This window comes from Phaethon aethereus (assembly GCF_964289735.1).
Source record: "Phaethon aethereus genome assembly, chromosome: 5".
NCBI lineage: Eukaryota > Metazoa > Chordata > Aves > Phaethontiformes > Phaethontidae > Phaethon > Phaethon aethereus.
In genome coordinates, this window is record NC_138579.1 from 52,722,491 (window position 1) to 52,739,459 (window position 16,969).

The 16,969-nt window shown below is 39.8% G+C and overlaps 1 protein-coding gene across 1 annotated transcript in view; it reads right to left on the reverse strand.

Annotated features, from left to right (window-relative positions):
* Nucleotides 1-10,774: 10,774 nt before the first annotated feature.
* CHID1 (chitinase domain containing 1) overlaps nt 10,775-16,969 on the reverse strand; it is a 135,055-nt gene continuing 128,860 nt past the window's right edge. The window contains exons 11-12 of the mRNA XM_082000679.1: nt 13,395-13,437; nt 10,775-10,889 (exon numbers count right to left, since the gene is read on the reverse strand). Coding sequence (XP_081856805.1) covers nt 10,791-10,889; nt 13,395-13,437 — 142 coding nt within the window. The 3' untranslated portion in view covers nt 10,775-10,790. The remainder of the gene's footprint in view (nt 10,890-13,394; nt 13,438-16,969) is intronic.

The window sequence follows — 16,969 nt, forward strand, 5'->3', positions numbered from 1 at the left end:
ACTGCAGAATTTCTCGGACAGGAATTTAAACCAAACAAACAGGGCAAGCAGCCAGCCAAGCCAGTCTTTGGCTTGGTAGCCTCTGGCTACCTTATTGAGAGCACATATCACAAGCCTCAACATAATTTTCAAATAGTAACATTTGCTCATTTGAAAGCCTAAGCAAGATCTCTGCTCAGGTAGGAAAGTTGCTCAGCTCTGCAACTGTCGTTTTTCAGGTCTGTAAAATTGTTCCTGTGGCAACAATATATTAAGAAGTGAAAACCCACAAGGCGTAACACTCTGGGTGTACATCTGTACAGAGGTACACCTGGACAGATGTACACCCAGAAGAATTCAAGACCCAGGAATGAAAACAGATTTGCCAGTAGGCAAGATTGTGCTGTAGTTTCGGTTATGTCTTCAGCACAATTTTTGAGGCACAGAATATGACGATTCCCCAGGGACACTGTACGACCACGATGCCTAAGCATATTTAAAGATTATCATTCAGGGCTTTTAAATCCAGTGCCATGTTTCCATTAATCCACTGAGCTGCCAGCCCAATCTCACACTGGCAGGTTCACTTGCTTTCTAACAATAGAGAGCTTATTAAATATTAAGGTCTTAATCTTAAGTACTTCTGTACGACTGAGAAATCCTAAACAGCGCACAGAAGATAAAAATACATATACATGGTGGCATTAAAGGCAAATGTCCCTACACTAGTAGGAGAATTGTGTAATAAACCCATTAATTTTAAAGCAGCCTGTGTGTCCCCACAGTCACATTCTCCCCACTTGTCTAGACCCAGGCTTCACAGGATTACCTCTGAAAGACAAGAGCTCACTTTTCTCCTGCCTTGAAATGCTAGCTTAGCAATTAGAGAGAGGTTCACGGCAGGATTCACACTATTCTCATAATGCTGATGGAAAACACTCTATGTAAAGAGACAGACTAATCAACAGCTGGTTAAAAGTAGCAGGACCAGCAGCACGTCTGATATTTGATCGTTGCTACTTTCTATTATATTATTTTAAAAAGCACACTGCCAAGATAGAAATTAGGCTTGTACTGGATTGTATTCAATACAAGATTTTCTGAAAAATAATCTTCTACCTAGCAGGGAAAGGAGGGGCATCTAGTCAGATGGAATACTTTCCTCTTGTATTTCACATGCTTCACTTTAGATCCAGCACAACTTGGGGTGGGGGAAACCAGGAAAGCTTTTAGCTGAGACTTCTAGCTTTTCTGTTAAGGCATCCCACTGGACCCAACAGTAAGACAGATCAGTCAGCGGCAAATGAGGGTCCTGTTTGGAACCTCTCCTGTGGAAAAAGTCCAGGGAGTACCCACAAGTGTGCTGAAACCCCATGTGCCTTTTAGACTGAAGATCTGTAGCGCAAGCAATCCTGCTGCCCCCTGAAGCAACCATACGAGTTCCTGGGGAGTGGGGCTTGTTATACTGTCTGAGGAATGACAACATTCCCAGATTAGATAATTCTTTTGTCTTCTTTCTCTGTGCCCTTCTCTCCAACCCAATTTTTCTACTGCAGCAAGATCTGCTCCTCTGCACAGCAACACCATTCCCCTGTGGGCTGGCACACTGAAACCCCTCTGCCAGCAACCAGAGGCACAGCAGCTTCTCTACAAACAGAAATACAAACTTGAATTTCCCTTTCTAGACTCTAGACAGGCTCAGATATCAAGCGGTGGTCAGAGAGGCATTACACGCACAGGGGCAAAACTTGGATGTTGCCAGAAAATGAAAGAAATAAGGCGCTTAGAGTTTGTGTGTACACATGCAAAACTAGAGATGAATCAAAACCAGAACACTGGATTTAGGGCTGAGGTAAAACATGATGAAGCAAAACATGAAGCAGCTGCCTGAGGTTCTGCCAGCATGTCTATGCCAGGGACCTCAGCACAGGCTGGTGGAGACAATGCCCTGCTCCGTGCTGGGGGACACCACTTCAACACACATAGCACGCAGGCCCTGCCATTCCTGTTAAACTATTTATACATGGACCCAAGAGAGTAATTGCAAAACCAACATATTCACAAAAATTTTCAACTATTTTTTCGGCTCTCAAAATGGGAAAGTTACCATTTGGATGTGTTTGGCTAGAGGTTTAGCCGAGGCTCAACCTCGTGTTTCCATGATCCATGTCATCTACAGGCCTATCAGTATGGAACAAAGTATTTCATTATTCATGTTTGAGGACCATGATTAACATTTCATAATAAAAAATTCTGCAGGTACTGCAATAAAGTAAGGAGGTACTGAGGGCTAGAAAACATGTAAGGCTTCAAAACCCTTGGAAGGGATAATACAGCATGCAGAATTATGTTTTGTACTGCGATTCAATCCCTTTATTAAGAGGGGATTACAACAATCACAGCATTTGGTATCATTCACACACACAAAACCCATATATTAATTCCTACATATGCAAAACTCAATTCAGTGATATACTCCTGCTGTGTACTCTTCACTCCCCTCCAAGCTTTTTACCTGTAAGGATGCCAGTACCTTGAATTTAAATTTCCTGGATTATTGCAGAGCATGTCACTTCACAAGAGCCCAGAGGAATGCGGTTTCTACATTCACCCAGAATGTAGATAACTATAAATCTTTGTCCTTCTTCCACTAACGGCCCATATGACCATACCAGGAAAATGGTAAGGTCTGCAAAGTGACTAGTTCAAAACAAACAAACAATATTCAAATTCTGTTGTAAGACCTACAGGCCAGTCCTTGAAACAATTGCAGACCTGGTAATAAAATCATCTTCCACTTACCAGGACTTTTGTGTGTGTGTGTGTGCACTAGCTTAGTTTGTTTATGCTTTATTTCATACTTGAACGCCTATTTTACATGAACAGTCTTTAGAAATACTCATTATACATGCTTCTTTATGCAGAAGTAACAAAAACAAAACACAGAATCATTTTAATGGACAAAACACATGAGGTTCAAAATTGTTTGAAGAAAAATAATGTGTTACTTAACGTAAGCACAGGAAGTAATTATTCTGATAATTTGCAGAACAATCGATGTGACATCAAATAAAAGTAAGCATTTCAGTTTCTCTCTAAATAAATTCTGTTATAATTTCCTCTTGACAGGTAAGCCAAGTATGTCTTGCCATAAATTCTATGTGTCCTAGTATAAAACTTGGCAGACCTATCTCATCAAAATTTAATTTCTTTCCTTATCCTTCTTAATTCTTAGTTTAATTTAACATTGACAGAAATGAGCTGGAATAGTTCAAATTAAGTGGAGAACTGCCATTATTATGAATGCACATTTTACCAGCCAGTTCCAAACACTGGAAATAAAAGGGAATTATTCTCCCAAGCATTACCAGTCCTCAGACCAAGATCCTGCAGACAAATCTATTAGCACCTAATTCATATTTTGAGATAGACCATATATGGGGGACAGCCCATGGAGACTCAAAACCAGGGGTACTTTTACAGGCAGTTCAATACACCACTGTAGGGATCTTAAATTTTGTGCAAATAATTAACCTCAGCTTCACTTTCCTAAATAACTTCTGATTCCACATTTTCACTAGTGGTCAGGCAGTTGGACTGGGTGAGCTTTGTAGGTCCCTTCCAACTCAAACTATTCTATTCCAATAGTAATGATAAAAGGATGAGATATTTATCAGGACAGGTAATTTTGAAACTAAACCAAACATCCTTCCTCAGGGTGATGTACATTCAAGGGGCTACTTATGAAATCCTGCCTTTCAGCTGAGCATCACAAGTTTTACAGCCTGACAGATAGCAAAGCTTTACAGTGAAAGAAAATTGCTGGATAGAGAGATGCCATTAGAGAACTCTGAGGGTTTACCAGGTGTTGCTTACTTTCAGCACTGCATTTCCAAGCCACTCAAATACAATCAGAAATTCAAAAACATCTTCATATGCAGCGAGTCATACCATTATCCTCCTGCTCTGTTAGCGGCTGAAGTCAGCCTGGGTGACATCATCATCATCATGAAGAAACTGCCCAACTTTAAGTGCCTGACATCTGCACTGTAGAACGCTTCCCACTAAGCAAAGCTTTCATTATTTCGGGTTTGCTCTGAAATGAGAAGTAAATTCTTTCAGATGCAGCCATTTCCTTCCAGAAAAGCCCCAAGAGAGTTATTTGATGCTGCCAGTGGAAATACCTTAAAAAGCAAAAGGGTATTATTACAAAAGTAGCATTATCAATAAAAACTGGCCGAGCTATACAACTTCACAGCATAGCTCTGTTCTCACAAGTGTTGTCCTTTTCATCATTCAGAACCACTGTCTTCTCTGCCCTTCCAAATAACGGTTTTAAATTTTCTGCAGGATGGGGGAAAGGCATTATTACTTCTTTTGATTCCTCCCATTCTCACTGAGTCAACTGCAGGAGATGAAGCAGAATTATGTTTTCTTTTGAGATTCATTAAAAGAGCTGTAATCAAGCTGCAGCTGCACTGCTAAATTCTGGTTTAATTATAACAACAACAAAAATCCTAGAAAACAAACGGTCTCCCAGACATGCAAGTCAGTGGCAAAATGGGGCCTGTGGAATCTTTAAACAGTGATGGGGCCTGAACACCAACAGCACTTGAATACCAGCAAAAAAAAAAAATGTTTTCACTTACAAAGAAAATGGCTTGGAAATGAAAGTTGAGCAGCAGTTTGACAATGTATTTGTGAAGAGGGGCGCTTGCCATTTATGAAGAAAGTATTTGTTTATTTGCATTAGCAGAACTGGTCTGCATTAATTATTTCAAACACCTCCACCTGGTTCTTTACTCACTTCAGAGCTCTAGTGCAAAACAAAGGCACTTTGGCTTTCACTTAGCCAGATTTATCAGTTGTTTCAATGATAGCAAAATGAAAAGTATTATTGGCACCGAGTTTTTTCACATAAGGACAGGAAATAGGAAAGCAAAAACCCCATGACTGCTTGTTTCACACAAAAGCTCCCATCACAGCAACTGAAACAGCATTTGTATACAAGGGGGGAATCAGCCCAGAGGTAGTTGCTAAAGGCAGAGCTGAGCTTTGCCACACTACCACAATATCACTGTGCCAACTATAAGGACTAGAGAGCCAGCTTTGCAAATGACATAAATTGCTCATTCCTCCTCTTTCTCAGTGTGGTCACACAACAATCCCAGGCATCTTTTACCCAACTTCCACAGGACAAGAATGCTGACGCTGCTGCTGGGCCTTCATCTACTCATGATATACAAGTGTGTCCACTCACAGCATTTGTTTTGTTCAGCCCCCAAATAGAGCAAAAGGAAACAGATTTTTTTTTCTTCCAAACAGGAACAAAAAGGTCACAAAAACTGTAGTAATAGTCAAATAATCTATAGCAACTTAACTTTTCTGCCCCACGAGTTCACCTGAAAAGTCCAAGAAGAAACATTAAAGATTGGGTGAATAAGGCCATACAAAGTCCTAAATAATTTCCTACACTGGGCAATAACTGCCTGCTGGCTATTTTTAGTCACAGTCCCATCCTCCACAACTGCAAGCAAAGAGAGCATATAGCTGAGTACATGCTCTCCACTGGTGCACTGGAAGAAAACTCACTAAATACATCAAAAGGCATGCCTAGACCATTCCTAAATGTAATCATAAGGAATAACAGAAAAATAATGTTTAGGGAAAATCAGTGATGTCTAGAAAGTTTTTTTGAGCTGCTTTAGCACTTGCAAATGTACACAATAAACAAAGGAAAACAACATTCAGTCTTACCTTTTTGAGTAGATGAAGCAGCAGAGGAAACTGGTGAAACACCATAACCTTCTGACTTCTATTCCATGTGCACTGACCTTTGAGGAAAGTGAGCCCTGCTGCAGGGTTCTTCACAGCAAAAGATGACAGAACTGGAACATCAGATAGCCCTGCTCCAAGAAACTGCCTGGATTTGCAGAAAAATGCAACAATCCTGCAAGCCTTACAGCAAGTCACTTATGCAAAAAAAAACCCATGGCATGCTATCCAGAAATTGGAGGGTCTCTGCTTTTCTACCACCACATGTATGTCTGTTGTGATTAGTGGTCTCTGGTAAATGAGATTAGGAGAGTTAGGAAGCCTCCAGAGAGTCAATATGCTGGTTATCTACACTGAACATTTTCACATGAGCTTCATTACCCTTCTTTGAAAAAACCAGGTTGGCAAGGTAATGCCCTGTGATTAAGTTCTACTCCCACCTGGGCAGCCTGCTAAGAATTCATACACAGAGGGGCAGCTTTTTAGTTTCTTTCATGTTTTGCCTTCCTACACTAAACAATTGCTAAATTTTACCTTACTTAAACTCCACACAATGGATGGATCACAATATGATAATCTATGTGCAATGTGAAGGCAACTCAAAAGCGCTCCTCTGCTTTGCTTTCAGTAGTTGACTGGAGAATTAGATCTAACATGTTGGAAGTCAGAGTAAGAGCTTATTACATTAAGAGCTTGTACCAAACAATTGTTTTTTTCCTAGAGGAAAAAAAAAGGTTTTTCTAGAGTATTTTTTCTAGAATAATTTTTAAGTTACACTGTAACAAAATAAACATTAAAATATATCCAAAAAAGGTAACTGATAAAGTAGGAATGTAAAACAACTAATTGTTTTCAATTTTGAGTCTTAGATTCCATTCATCCACATTTTTTGCAAAGCAACATTTTGTTATAACATCCTCTTTCCAGTAGAATACATTTAACAGCATATTTCCGCTTTTAATCTCAAATGCTAACAAGACAAGTGTTGTTGTTTATTTTTGCAACTTTTCGAATAAGCAGTGTTAATCAAATTCTATTCCAGTTATTTTTCACAGTAAAGATTTTTTTTCCCAACACAGAGTATCAAAGTGATTGCCTGGTAGACTACAAAACACCAATTCAGGCTTAGTCAATTTGCACTTATTACATTAAAAAAAAAAAAAAAAAGAGAGAGAGAGATCACTGAGGGAATGGGATTTTCAGGAGATAGCTACATATAGCCTCTTCAAGCTGCAGAAGTAGAATCCATCTGTTTTGTGCTGCCATTTGTTTAACTGAAGTCAAACAGCTGCACTGTGTATTAATCAAAACAGTAAACTTCAAAAGACATGTCCCAAATTCAGGAGAGACTGTAATTACAGTTCCTATGAACATTTATTAACTTTGAAGTCTCCACAGAGAAGTATGCACAAAACACCACCCCCACTCTTAAAAATAGTTACCACTAGTAGCTCATGGGAGAAAAGTTATTTTGTATTTTCACCCAAGCCCATAAACAACACTAAATTGTTACAACTCGCTCAATAATTATTTATAACTAAGAAGTGGTTAAAGAAGCTGTTTTCCTGTTGTCATCCTTTGGTCTACCTTACCTCTTCTCTTTCACTCTCAGCTTTCTTACCTGGAAGCTACAGTTAATTCTGGAGTTTGACACATACATATGATAACAAAAAGGAACTATAAAACAAGGTACCAAAGCAATTTTCCTTGAAGAAGTAGCACATCACAATGAGACAAGCTAAACAATTTATTTTCCACAATTCTCTGTTAAAAATGTTTCTGATTACGAAGACTCTACAGCAGCTCCAGTTTTTAAGACAGATACACTTACCACAAGAGACACGTTTCCTGAGATAAGATGTGATGCTGTTATCTCAGGAGTATGGTCCATGTGATCATTCAAGTAGTCAGATAAGTCCTCTTTTCCATCTCGATAAGACACTTAGTTGTATACAGATTAAAAAAAACCCCTTTGCTAACTATTAAAATGATGCGTTTGATGATAAAGTTACTAGCTTCATATCGAAGGCCAGCTGCAACAGAATCAGCTATTGCTTTTTCTCAGTGAATACAATAAAAATTGTGCAGAAAAATGTATTTATCTTAACTTTGCATGAGTCTAACCCAAAAAAGTAAAACATGGGGAAACACAAGAGCAAATGTCAGTTGGAAGAAAGCTCCACTTGGCATCAGGTAGCTAAAAGTTACCTTTACATTCATAGCACCTGAGATCTTACCCTAATATACAGAAATTTTTCTTGCAACAGAACTAGATTATAAAGCACAGCTTTTTTTTTTCCTTAAATGTATCTTAGAAAACAGAATGATGAAATATTCTGTTGAAATAAACACACTTCCATTTCACCACTTTCTGTACTAAGATGTAAGCTGTTTTAATAGGAATACTACATATTTCTCCCCAGTCATACCCTCGATTCTTTAAGTCCAATACCTTTGGCCTTGTCCTGCAAGTACCTCACTTAAGAAATATTTACTTCTATGGAAGAAAAACCACACATACTTGGGTTTTTTTGCCTTACAGAAAAATGTTTCTTTGCACTGTAAAAGTTCTTTCTGTTCTTTTTGAAATGAAGGAATGAAAGTCACCTGCAGTGCCACTCCAGCACTCCCACCCACCTTCTGCCCTTCACTCCGTGTTGCCCACTTGTCTGAGGAAAAGTCATAAAATAGATGCTCTGCAGAACCCACTTTCATACCAGCATCTCTCTCCTGTGAGATCTTATCATCCATGTGGTGAGGTGCAAATTTCAAAAGAAACCTGTTTTCATGGTGGCTGCTGATGACACACTGCTTGTGGATTCTCTGATATCTAATAAAAGACAACCTGACATTCCCACACACTGAAAAATTACGCGAACACAAGACCAATCCATCAGAAGCTGATCTTCATTCATTCTGGAGCTCACATGCCTTCTGGTGCCCACTTCTTTTTTTTTAACAAAGAACTTCACAATAAAGAATTATGCCCACTCTGTTTCTCTTGAAATAATATTTCTAAAGGAACAAATGTGTTTTGCCTTTAGACACAAAAGGCAACATGGCTTCGCCTCAAGAGCCCATGGAGAGCTCAAAATCATAATGTACTTCTCATCTGGTATTTATTTTTCATGGTACAGCAAGGGTTAGTTTGGTCTTTCTGACACACAGAGGTATTCACTCTAAGGATGGAAAAGATACTTCTTTCTAACCTAGCTGTACTCACTGACACACAGGGATCTTGAACTTCATAGAGAGTCATCATGGAATATAAAAAATGATGACAAACGTGATAAATTTTCTAGAGAGGAAACAACAAGCTAAAGTTAAATATTCTTGTCTTCCCCAAACTCAGTTTTGAAAGCTACCTACTAGCTGATATAAAAATAGATGCCATTTCAGTTCACAACCCCTTCCATTTCTTACAGGCTATTTTTTCCCGAGACATTCTGGTTCAATAGTGCCACTGAAAGTAGAAAAAACAGTGTAATAGAATTTAATTCTCTGCTATTCTAGGTACCATTGCCAGAGTGACTTTAAATTGCTTTTGAACAAACTAGAAAGTTCAAGTTAATTGAACACAAGGATTCACATAGCAAATTATCTTACTACTAATGGTATGGAAGAAAGAAGCCTGATTAGTAAACCCTGCTGGATACTTGCAATGTGAGAAGTCAAGAGATGCCAGAACTAAATCAGAGAAGTGAAGATCAATAGTTCTTTAATCAATGGTGGATTACAGTGGGGTTTATTCTGCTGAAAACAGCAGGGGCAGATAAATTCCCCACTGAGATTAATTACTGGGAAGGGTGGATGCAAACAAAGGAGTGCAGTTATCATTGTGACAACTGTTAAGTGGCAAGAACACCACCAGTGGGAGTACAGAGCTATTGCCTGAGTCTCTGCTTGTGACCAATGACACCCTCATCAAATTCCCAGCACCTTCCTTAGAGGGAACTGCCTTGAAGCCTGTGTATTTCTACAAACACAAATGTTGTAAACCAAAAAGCAGGGACACAATATTTTGGCTTTGTTTTTAAGTTGATGGGTTGTTACAGCTTCGGGTTCATAAAAGTGCTCTATTATTAGAGATGAAAGCACCAATGTGTACAGCTAAAGAATGACAGCTTCATGCACAAAGATGCTGATCCCATTCACAGCACTTCCTTAAGTCAAGGTGTTGTCAGAGCTGCTAGCGTCTGTCTGCTGGGGCTGTCCACGTAATCCATCGTTATCATTATAGACTTTGGTGCTAAACATTACAGTTCCCACAAACTAACCACTAATGCATCATGCACTAGTGCAAAATACTGTAAACTGAGACACTAAGCAGGCTAAGCAGAAGAGAGAAATTACAGAGTACCTCTTGTAACAAAACCGATCTAGAAACAAGTCATAAATTGAAATTACTGTGACTTTGAACTACTTAAGGAATTTACTAACATGAAAAACAAACAGAGCTAACACTTAGCTTATCAGTGCTTGATTTTCTACCAGCTTGAGGGAAAGGTATCTAACTGGTCTGGTTCTACATTGACATTTTACGTTGACTTACCTTATCAGAAGACAGCAAGACACAAAGGGTCCAGCAGATATTAAATTTGTTGGATATAAACTGATGGATTTATTTTTTCACTTACTTTGGCTATTACCAGCAATTGTTTGAGAGGTGTCCATCTTAAATTTTGATCAGATGGCATCAACTTGTCCATTTTACTTCTTGCAGAAAAGATTTCAGAAAATATTTTCAACTCTGACTCCATTCCATCTATGTTGGTCTATTTTCAATGACTCTGAATTCAGGACCTTTAAAAGAAATTTCTTTTTTTTTTTTTCCCCTCTGAATTTTACCAGATAGCAACAATCACATCTGTGTGACAAATCAGAAAAAGTTCTTTATTGGGAAAAATGCAAGTTTAATACAGATATGATATAAATTACAAAAAATGTTTTAAAAATCACCTCTCCAGGATACCCAAATTAATTGAAGGTGGAGTCTCAGTGAAGCAAATACAGTCTTTCCCAGATCATTTCTTATTTTAAAGCAGGTCATAAAAATAGTCCAGGCCTTGTCCCAGTTCCCAGATGGATATTCCAGTGCCCAATTCTTTTGCAAGCTCTAAGCGCAACTGGATGGACTAAGAGAAAGACACATAAAGCAATAACCTTTTAGTCAGAGACATTAGACACTCCATGCTGCCATCTTTTCATGCTATTATCAGACTTTTAAAAAACATCTATCCTTGAACCACACACTGAATAACCTAGCCTGTATTTCAAATACTCTCTGGTTAGCAAGCAATCATTCAGTAAGAGACAGTTAATTGCACCAGTTAATTCAATGACCTAATAAAAGATAACCAGCTAAATAGACAAAATGCCACAGAAATAAATCAGATTTATGAACTATGCAAAGGACTATTTTAATGTAGGCTATCATTTCACAATGTACAGAAATTCTAAATCTTCCCAGAAATGTCTTAGGGGTAAAATAAAACTTTATCACTGAAGACAATTAGAGCAACTTGTCAAATACCATCAAGATCTCTTACCCACCCTTGCCTTCTCCCAGGACAGAGTCACAATTTTCATTATCACCATTCTATTTTAATGAGATTCTGGGAGATTAATATTTAAAAGTATCCCTGTTTGAGCTCCAGCCATTGATTTAGAGTTAGTTTAGCTATTGGTTTACAAGGGAAGCAATACCACAATTCATGTTCTGCACTTCTTTCAGTTCAGACAATAAAAATAATTATTTTTCAATCTTTTACTTTCAGGTTTTCTTACTTTGAAGTGCAACACTGTGATGTTTAAACTGCTCACACCAGGGCTGTTTAAAACTCATTTGCATTGAAAACAGATCCACTGGGCCTGGCATTCATGACTGTTTTTAACTCATCATGAACAAACCAATTTTGAGCAACCTGCCAGTGATTATAACATTAAAAAGGGGAAGAAACACACTTGTCACGGGGTAATAAAATTAAGTGTTCCCCTACTATCTTGATCAACATTATGTGAACAACTCTTTGATTTGCCCCAGCATACAAATCTCAAGATATTTCATTACAGGCTTACTGAAATTGGAAAACAAACCTCTTTCCATAAATTCACCAACCACCACAATTGAGTATCTGTTAGAGAAGAAGTAATGAAAGAAATGTACAGGAATGAGTGTTCTTAGCCTGGTTAGTACTGACAATAGCAGGGCGAAACCCTTCCACGTGGCCAAAGAGAACGTAGCAGAATGACATGCAGCACACTCTATCTTTTCTCTGATAGATTCACAATGAAACTTTCTAACACTCTAAGACAGGTACTACTAACAAGAACATAGTTAGACGTGGTAATTAATATCCCATATGTGCTAGTGCTTCCACAAAGATTAATGAAGGGAAATAGCCTTGTACTAATGGACCTTAAGATAACAATCCTGTTCAGAATCACAGAATCACTAAGGTTGGAAAGGACCTTCAAGATCATCAAGTCCAACCATTAATCCAGCGCCACCATGTTCCCTAAACCATGTCCTGAAGTGCCACACGCACACGTTTTTTGAACACTTCCAGTGATGGCGACTCCACCACCTCCCCTGGGCAGCCTGTTCCAATGCCTGACCACCCTCTCAGTGAAGAAATTTTTCCTAATATCCAATCTAAACCTCCCCTGGCGCAACTTGAGGCTATTTCCTCTTGTCCTATCACTAGTTACTTGGGAGAAGAGACCAACACCCACCTCACCACAACCCCCTTTCAGGTAGCTGTAGAGAGCGATAAGGTCTCCCCTCAGCCTCCTCTCCTCCAGACTAAACAACCCCAGTTCCCTCAGCCGCTCCTCATAAGCCTTGTGCTCCAGACCCCTCACCAGCTTCGTTGCCCTTCTCTGGACACACTCCAGCACCTCAACATCCTTCTTGTAGTGAGGGGCAGCGTCTTGGATCATTTCACACTAGTTTAACCATGCCTCTGTTCTCTGTAAATACTTTCACTACAGAAGCAATTCCCTTCCAATATTAAAAGCCAGCAGAGGCTTAACATAGTGCCTTTAGCTTAATTTGAGAAAATCTAAAGATAGCTTCCTAGGAACTAGGGTTGGTATATTGCAGACTATTGTGTAGACAGAAATTCTATGTCCTGCCAAAGGACTTTAGGAAGGCCAAATGCTTAAGTTTTCAAAGCACTAAAATATATTCCACAGAAACAGAACTGGAGAAAACAGAGTGATGCAGGCTGACAGGAGAATCAGGACCCTGTTACAGAGGAAGGCAAAAGTTCCTCAAGCTTCCAGCCAACACGATCAGAAGGAAAACTTCTTCGGTCTCTTGTCCAACAATCAGCATGTCTATTAGCACATGATCTGTGCACTCGAACAGAGTGGAGCACTGGTTTGCCCTGGTGTGTCTTCTCTCTAGACATGGCTAATCTTCAAAGATCCCAAAACTCCATTATCCATGAGAAAGAAAAACAATCTTCTTGTATAGGCAGCGGAAGCTTCGAATTATAACAACTATATGAGGGTAAACTCCTTTCAGAAAAGCCTAAACCCAATTCAACATTTTCTGAAGTGTCTCAGTAATGCAACAAGTCAAGTAAACATGTTTTTCCTCTTACAGCCCTCTGATGTGAAAAAGTGGCACTTACCTTCAGTGTTGGGTAGAAGACAGCATGTTTTCCTCCTTTATTTCTGCAAAACAGGAAAACCAAAGTCACAATAGCTTTCACAGATACCCATAGGATTTTTAGCTGCGTTTAGAATTCAAAACCAGTTTTATTCCTTCCAACTAAAAGGAAACAAAGACGGTGCTGAAGAAAACTGCCAATTTAATTTTGAAGAGGTTATTGCTATTAAAAATAAGATATGCTAGTATGTTCAGAACATGAGCATTAATACGCCCATATCAAGGACAGTGACTACTTGCCATTTAGTAGCTTGTATCTTTGTGATTTCTTACCCAGTGTTCATTCAACCCTGGATGCTGAGGCACTCAGTCGCTGAAATCAGACACTTTTGCCATCAACTTCCATTAATTCCATACTTGCACTCTGGCTACTCTATCAACTGAGGGCAGGGTAGGGACAAAATCTTCTCTACTTCTCTTCCTTTTCTACTGCAGATAAGGACTTCTACTCCTGCCCCTTTTCTACTGTAGGTACAGACATATCATGGCACATAAATCCAAAGTGGTGGGGGAAAAGCCAATAAGAGAAGGTAAAGAATACATCTAAAAGCCAAGTATGTAACCATGTCAATGTCCTGCAGGTATCAGTTACAGGAATATTTGTCAGAAATGTCCTCCTGACAAAATCATCTTACTTAAATGGGCTTTGACAATGTTAGCAGCTGGACAGCTAGAAAGTTCAAAACATGACTCTAGGGAGTAAAAGACCTGCTAAAGGAGTCTTTGCATAACAATTGCATCATGCCACAATGTGCTGGGTTAACCCTGGCTAGATCCCAGGTGCCCACCAAACCCATTCTATCACTCCCCTCCTCAGCTGGACAGGGGAGAGAACGTATAATGAGACACCCGTGGGTCGAGATAAGGATAGGGAGACATCATTCAGCCATTACCATCACAGGCAAAACACACTCCACTTGGGGAAAAAAATAAATTTAATTTATTATGAAACAAATCACAGTACGGATAATAAGAACTAAAACCAAATCTTAAAACACCTTCCCCCTACAACTCCCTTCTTCTCGGGCTCAATTTTGCTCCTGATTTTCTCTACTTCCTCCACTGAAGTGGCACAGGGGGATTTGGGAATGGAATTGCAGTCAGTTCATCACACGTTGTCTCTGCGACTCCTTCGTTCTCAAGGGAAGGACTCCTCACGCTCTTCAACTCCTCCAGAGTGGTGTCCCTCCCACTGGAGACAGTCCTCCATGAACTTCTCCAATGTGAGTCCTTCCCACAGGCTGCAGTTCCTCACAAACTGCTCCAGCCTGGGTCCCTTCCATGGGGTGCAGTCCTTCAGGAACAGACTGCTCCAAGTGTGGGTCCCTCACAGGGTCACAAGTCCTGCCAGCAAACCTGCTCCAGCATGGGTTTCCCAAGGGGTCACAGACTCCTTCAGACATTCACCTGATCCAGCGTAGGGTCCTCCCTGGGCTGCAGGTGGAGATCTGCTCCACCATGGAACTCCATGGGCTGCAGGGGGACAGCCTCCTCACCATGGTCTTCACCATGGGCTGCAGGGGAATCTCTGCTGTGGTGCCTGCAGCCCCTCTTCCCCCTCCTTCTTCACTGACCTTGGTGTCTGTAGAGGTGTTTCACATCTTCTCACTCCTCTCTCCAGTTGCAAATGTTGTATGCCAGTTTTTTTCCCCCTTCTTTAATATGTTATCTCAGAGGCGCTAACACCGTCGCTGATGGGCTTGGCTTTGGCCAGTGGTGGGTCTGTCTTGGAGCCAGCTGGCATTGGCTCTATTGGACATAGGGAAAGCTTCTAGCAGCTTCTCACAGAAGCCACCCCTGCAGCCCCTCTGCTACCAAAACCTTGCCATGCAAACACAGTACACAACTGCAACAGCAACAATCCCTGGTTATCTAAAGGATTCCTTAAAAGGAAATCCTTCAGGATAAGGCCTTTCAAAACATCTAAAAAGAACAGAGCACAGTTTCCTAATAACTAACACAAAGTTTGGGAAGAAATCAGGTAACTTTCATGATTAAGATGAAAGTTCTGCACTTCTTTGGGTGTAACACTTCATCCAAGAACTGGTTACAATGAAATATAATATAGCAGAGTCAGACAAGATACTTATTTACCCCATACTAGTGGCCTTTAAGAAGGACAACTCTTAAAAGAGGTGAGAACGCAGATAGCGAAAATAAAGGATCCAAGAAGAGATCTCACAAACAGAGATGGTTTGATACTAGATCTAAGTAAACACACTGAGATACCTTGTTGCAACTGGGTTTTAAAATTGTCAGATAGTAAAAGACAGTTGCACCTACTAAATGCGCATCTGAAAAAGATGACATTTGGTTGTCAGATGCAAACTGTGAAAGATTTTCCCCAATTCCCCAAGTTACTATCTTTCAGGTTAAATTAAAGGCTAGCAGTACAAAATATACAGACAGGGCAAGCTACACTGGGCACAGATACCAAGGCTGCATTTTAAACCCCTAATAATAAGAAGGATGAGTTACAAGTGGTCTCACAGCACCACTTTACCAGTTAGACTAGGAGGAAATGCAGAGTGCATGGACAGACCAACCAGGAATTGCTCCCCAAATCTCCCAACTTACGTAAATGCATACTTACCTGTAAAGTGCACTGGGACAAGCACTCAGAGACAACAGGTATCTGTAACTATTTGTAATAATCTCTGCCTGCTACATGAAAATCACTAGCTGTGCTTTGCTTAAAAGAGTCATAATTCGATTTCTTGGCCACTGCAGACATGCAAGATTTCCAGGTGAGGTGTTTTACCAGTGAAGCATATTCCAGGCCTGGCTGCCATCCCCAGCCAATGTAACTGAACCTTTGCAAACCAAAGTAGTAGCTGAAAAAAACTTCCCTCAAATAACCCTCCCCTCCAGCCAGCTGAACCACTGCAGACATGCTGATCCACATGGCTGCCTGCCAAGCACAGTGCAGCAAGTGAAGTTTAGAGTGATTTTCAGATCCAGGGTGCTTTATGCATCAAAAATTCCTCCAGGAAGCCCACAAACAAGGATTTCCAAAGACCGGCTTTCAAAGGCAAATCAGGTAGTACTACTTCCCACATGTTCAGTTTGCAAGGAGACTGTTAGGAAGTGTGTTTCAGAAATGAACCCCAGAAGCATGCTGTTCAAAAAGAGCCCTCCAATTACTCTTTCGAGAGCAAGTTTTCATCCAGCGGTCACTGTGTTGCCAATTGGATTGTGTGTTAAAGATCAGTAAAACAAAGCTTCTGATTTATGCCTCTTTAGTTAACACAAAAAACATTGTAATTGTTTGGCACAAATAATTTCGCAACAGGATCCCAAAGAATTAAATATGGAGGACCACAGATACCAGTCCTTTCATACAAACACAGAAAATAAATTAAAACACTGCTGAGCAACAGGTAATTTTTTTTTTTTTTTTCTGATAAGAAATACCTGTTGCTGAGAAGTCGGGAGAAAATTACAGGCCGAGAGAAACCTTGAAAATTAAAACTAAAAGTATAAAAGTAGGACATTTTTAGGTTTTGGGGTTTTTTTTTACATTTAAAAATACTTAAG